Below are 6,073 nucleotides of genomic sequence, written 5' to 3' on the forward strand. Positions count from 1 at the left end.
AGACACAAGAGACTTGGGTTTGATCCCTAGGTCGGACAGATTCCCTGGAGGAGGGCCTGGCAACCCACTCCATTCTTCTTGCTGGGAAATCCCATGGACAGAGGAGCCTGGTGGGCTATGGTCCATGGGGTTGCAAAGAGTTGGACATGATTTAGCGACTAAAGAACAGGAACAATGCATATATTAATATATAATGTATAACTTAACACATATATATGATATAAATAGATCTCTTCTCAGATATGTATCTAAAGAGAAATAACATTTTTGATCCCACAATTCAAGATGACATTTTAAACAAATTGCTAAATGGACAAAGTTTCCACTTTCTCTCAAAATACAAGTGGTAGAGCCTCAACGGAGAAGGCAATGGCACCCCACTTCAGTACTCTTGCCTGGAAAATCCCATGGACGGAGGAGCCTGGTAGGCTGCAGTCCATGGGGTCGCTAAGAGTCAGACATGACTGAGCGACTTGACTTTCACTTTTCACTTTATGCATTGGAGAAGGAAGTGGCAACCCACTCCAGTGTTCTTGCCTGGAGAATCCCAGGGACGGGGGAGCCTGGTGGGCTGCCATCTCTGGGGTCGCACAGAGTCGGACACGACTGAAGCGACTTAGCAGCAGCAGCAGCAGCAGAGCCTCAAAGTCAAGATATTTGGAAAGGCTTCCTTTTGCCCACCAAAGAGCCATGAATCTCAGATATCCTGGGGGTACGGCATCCAGAACAACTGTTTGTGACAATTGTATGAATTGTCTTATAGTCAGCAAGTGATGCTGTAAGATTTTTACCTGCTCCCAGGACAGGTTGTTATGTATATATAGGGATTTTACTTTTTTTTTAAAGCTACACTTATAAAATTTGTTGGAGCATTTGGGTGGATGTGTAACGTGTAATAACTTCTCCAGTTTGAAATAGTAGAAAATAGGATTCAGAAAAGCAATTTCCCACTGAGCTTCTGATTTTTTTCAGTATTGTTGAGACTTTAAGTGAAAAATGCTTGTACAATGGAATGGAGTATATGTTACAGTTGAAAAATAAATCCTTGAGTCCTTGACATCAAATAAAGGAAATAAAATATACATATCTGTGTGTTTTGAAGGTTGTCTGTCTGATTTTATAAAGCAAGGACTAACCAGGACTCTGTGTGGGACTGAGACCCCCCAGGCCCCCTGAGAAACAACCAAGGCAGGCTGGGGCGTGCACTGACTCGGTTGTGATAAACCAGCTCACAGCACATTATTATGTTAACTTGCATTTGTAGACAAATGTTGTTGATAAACATGGATATTCAAGTCTATGAAAGTATAATGGGATGCCCTCTGATGTGAAGCATAAAATCTCTCGAGTTACTGTATAATGATTTTCTTTCTCTCCAAAGGCAGATAGAATTAATAGGCTGCACAAATTGGCTGTTGTTCCTGAGCACAGATCATAGACTTCTCTGTTCCCCTCCACTACATGGGTAGCCTGTCTTCAGCAGGTGGGAGCTAGCAGTCAGCAACTGCTGTGTAACAAACACTCCCAGGTCTCCAAGTCACAGAAGATTGCAAGTGGCTTCTCATATTGGGGCATGCAGGTCAAGTGAAGCCCAGCAGAGTGGACTGGGCATGTGTGGACAATTTTGCTTCAGGCTCAGGGTTCGGGGGTGTCCTGCAGGTGTCTCACTCTGGGGTTTGGGCTGAAGGAAAGGATACTGCCAAGGGCATGGTCATCTTATAATGGAGCAGAGGCTGTACAAGGCCAAGGCTAACTGTGGAAACATCTTTCATGCATCTGATGCAGTTATACCTCCTGATCCTCCCAGGATTGCTGTCAGTGATGTCTTTCCCCTGGTGTCCCAGGATCTGATAAAGTGATGTCCATTCCTCTGGTGTCCCCAGGATTCCCCTAAGTGATGCCTGTTCCTTGGTGGCCTCAAGATTTTTCTAAGTGATCCCCGTCTCCTGGTGGCCCTGGATCTCTTTCAATGAGACCTGTCCTCCTAATCCATCATCCACCACCAGACCTCTGTGGAGATGCCCATTCCCTGGTGCCACAGGAATCTCTGTGCAATGTTACTTGCTCTACCCGATGCACTGGGCTCTTTTTCTGCTTTTACTGGGAGCTACCCATTCTGTCCCCCACTCTTCCATGGCCATCTCTGTGCAATCTATGATAAAAGCATTACAAAGCTTCAGGGGCATCTTGTCCTCTGTAATCTATCTAGAGAAATGTCCAATTGTTTGGGTGTTTTGGAATTATAATGTCTTTTTTTCTGTTTTTTTTTTTTTTAAATTTTATTGAAATATAGTTGATTTACAATGTTGTGTTACTTTCAGGTGTACAGCAAAGTGATTTACATATATATGTGTGTGTGTATACATATATATATATATATATATATATATCTGAATCAAGAATACATATTCTTCGTAAAATTGAAGTACTGTTTGGGGCTTCCCAGGCGGTGCTAGTGGTAAAGAATCCACCTGCAATGCAGGAGAAATAAGAGACATGGCTTTGATCTCTGGATAGAGAAAATCCCCTGGAGGAAGAAATGGCAACCTACTTCAATCTTCTTGCCTGGAAAGTCCCATGGACAGAAGAGCCTGGTGGGCTATAGTCCATGGGGTCACAAAAGAGTTTTACACAACTTAAGACTAAACAACAATAGTTGATTTACAATGTTGTGCTAATTTTCACTGTATAGCAAGGTGACTCAATTATACACATGTATACATTTTTATTGTATGTTCTTTTCCTTTGTAGTTTATTCCTGGAGGCTGGATATAGTTCCCTGTGCTGTACAGTGGGACCTTGTTGTCTATCCATTCTAAATGTAATACTAATAGTTTGTGTCTGCTGCTGCTGCTAAGTCACTTCAGTCGTGTCCGACTCTGTGCGACCCCAGAGACGGCAGCCCACCAGGCTCCCCTGTCCCTGGGATTCTCCAGGCAAGAACACTGGAGTGGGTTGCCATTTCCTTCTCCAATGTATGAAAGTGAAAAGTGAAAGTGAAGTCACTCAGTCGTGTCTGACTCTTAGCGACCCCGTGGACTGCAGCCCACCAGGCTCCTTCATGCATGGGATTTTCCAGGCAAGAGTACTGGAGTGGGGTGCCATTGCCCCTAACTCCCAGTTTATCCCTCTCCCTACTCTCCTCCTCCTTGGCAATCACAAGTCTTTTCTCTATGTCTGTACACCTGTTCTGTCCCGTAGATAGGTTTGTTTGTATCATAATATCTTAACCCAGATGAATACTTTGCAGCTGTATTTGACCTACAAGAAATTAGCTATTGACTGAGCAACATTCACATTGATGTTTTATTCTGGTACTCGGTGTCTCTTTGCCGTTTCTGCTCCCACGAATCTGTTGGCTTGTCCTATTGCAGCCTATGGAGTCTGGTTGCTAGTGTTTCTGAACAGAGGCTGGACACTCTTCTGTGTCCTGAGTCAGGCTGGGGAAAATCTATTTCCAGAACTAGTCTTCCTCTTTGGATCTGTCTTGATAAATGAATCTTCACACATAGCCTCTTGGCTATTGTTTACATTTGCCATTCCCTGTGGAGTCCTGGGCTCATAACTCCTCTGAGCATGATCCTTATGATGATCCTGTCAGCTGGTTGGACAAACAGGCAGAAGAGCTGCCAGCAAGGCGAGAAGCATGTGGGAGCAGCTGAGCAGTCAGGGGAAGGCAGGCTGGAGCAACTCATCCTTTATTTATCAGTGTAATGGAAATCCTTGCTCGAGTTTTAAATATACTTTATGCTGGGGTCGCATCTTAAATATATCTGCAGCATATTAATAATTAAGCAGAAGTGAAAATGTTCAGTTTGGAGAAGAAAAGTAAGAATCGTCAGCTTTATGCAGAGAACACTCCCTATGGGAGCTTTGTCTGAATCAGGACTGAAGAATTAAGCCCACAGTTTAACTGAAAATTACTGTGGGAGGGAGAACAGGAAGGGACCCCCAAGAGAATAGAATGCAGTATATTTTATCATAGCTCTTCTCTGGAGCCTAAGATACAAAAAGGAAAATAAGATTTATTTTTATGACAATTAAAAATTGGTTTGAAAAAAGTGATAGAATACACAACTAACAGTGTTTTAAACAAATAAGGCTTTATTTTTTTCTCACATGAGAAGTATACAGTTGTTGGCCATGATTTAATGACTCAAGGCTATCAGGACGGTCATTCTGAGTTTCCTGGGGGTTTCCTCATGATTGTAAAATGGCTGCCACAGCTCCAGCCATCATCTGTATTCAGGACTAGAAATAGAATGAAGGATAACACTAATCTCATCTACTCCCCTTTAAGAGAAAGGAAATGTTTTTTCCAGAACTCTTCCCTCCTGACCCCAATCAGCACTGCTTGTTGGCCAGAGCAGTATAACATGGTTACCTCGAACAGAGTCTAGGTAAATTGCAACCTAAATTAATCAGTATCCTGTTTATATAGAAAAAAGGGATGAATGGATATTAGAAAGGATTAGCAGCATAAGCCACACTGGTCAAACCAAAATTTGCACAACATTCAGTATCTCTCTTCCTTTGTTTTAGAAGAACTGCCGTGCTGTGTCTCATCTGGGAAAAGGACAACACACTCTACAAGCCTGCTTTCCACCCACTCCAAAGGTCATGAATTCCATGGAGAAACTCATTCCCTGCAGCAGGTGCCCAGGGAGGCCATCCTGGGCGGGGACCCAGAAACCAGTAACTGGGCGATGAGAAGGGGGCGCCTGAGGGAACAGCGTGGAGACCTCAGGGTAAATCCACTTTGTATTACTGGCCTGAAAATAAATGAACCCAGAGGGCCTGAGCTGCCAGGAATGAGTCAAAAATAAGAGCTCTGTCCTTGGGGGTGCTTTGGGGTATTTTTGTCCTGCATTTAAAAAAATTCTTATTTTGACATAATTAACATTTGCAGAAAAGCAGCAGGAATAGCATAAAGAATACTTTTATATCCTTAACTCAGATTCATCAATTGTTATATTTTGCTCCCATTTCTTGATCATTTTATCTATTTCTCCATCTGTCTATCCATCGATCATCATCTCTCTTTCTCTATCATCTATTAGTCATCTATTTATGCATGCACACACACACACACACAATCAGGCTCCTCTCTCCATGAGATTCTTCCAGCAAGAATGCTGGAGTGGGGTGCCATTTCCTCCTCCAGGGGATCTTCCCAAACCAGGAATTGAACCTGCATCTCTTAGCATCTCCTGCATTGGCAGGCAGATTCTTTACCACTAGTGCAATCTGGAAAGCCCCATATCCTTTACTCAGATTCATCAATTGTTTGTATTTTTCCCCCATTTCTTTATCTTTTTATATACCTATCTGTCCATCTACCTGTCCATCTATCCTCCATCCATCATTATTTCTCTTTCTCTATCATCTATCAATCATCTGTTTACACACACACACACACACACACACTCACACACACACACACACATGGTGGGACAGGGAGAGAGATTTCCCCCAGAACCATCTAACTGACAGTAAATTGCAGATACATTGTCTTTTTGTCCTAAACTATTTCAGCATGTTTTTTCCTAAGAACAAAGACATCCTGTTCCAAGACCACAGTGCAATGATGTGAAGATTTAACATTGATGAACCACTAGTACCTAATCCACAGCCCCTATGCAGATTTGATCAATTGCCCCATAATACCCTAAATAGTCACTTTCTTTCCTGGCCCAGCATCCAGTCCAGGATCACATGTTGTAAGTTGCCATCGCATCTTTTGATCTTCCTTTAATGCGGAACAGTCCCCAGTCCCTCCCAGCCTCGCATGACCTTGACAGACCCTGAAGACTCTCCCTCGATTCAGGTTTGCTGATGTTTCCTCGAGATTCTATTCAGTTTTGTGTTCTTGGTGTGGTTGCTGCTCACATAATGCTGATGTGGTGTCTTAGGGCATCATTCAGGACACGTGTGGTTTTGACTTGTCCTGCTTCTGGTGATGTTAATTTGGTTGCCTGGATAAGGCAATATCTGTTGGAGATTTTTCACACTAAGGTTACTATTAATATCCTCCCCTTTACAGTTAGTAAATAATTTGTGGAGAGATACTTTG

General features: G+C 42.9%; 1 protein-coding gene across 2 annotated transcripts in view; it reads left to right on the forward strand.

Annotated features, from left to right (window-relative positions):
- The window catches only part of STX2 (syntaxin 2), a 66,473-nt gene extending 61,665 nt beyond the window's left edge, over nt 1–4,808 (forward strand). For both annotated transcript variants that reach the window (XM_010813868.4, XM_015475452.3), the window contains one exon: nt 4,543–4,808. In XM_010813868.4, coding sequence (XP_010812170.1) covers nt 4,543–4,710 — 168 coding nt within the window. In that variant the 3' untranslated portion in view covers nt 4,711–4,808. The remainder of the gene's footprint in view (nt 1–4,542) is intronic.
- Nucleotides 4,809–6,073: the final 1,265 nt, after the last annotated feature.

This window comes from Bos taurus, chromosome 17 (genome assembly GCF_002263795.3).
Source record: "Bos taurus isolate L1 Dominette 01449 registration number 42190680 breed Hereford chromosome 17, ARS-UCD2.0, whole genome shotgun sequence".
Taxonomy (NCBI): Eukaryota; Metazoa; Chordata; class Mammalia; order Artiodactyla; family Bovidae; genus Bos; species Bos taurus.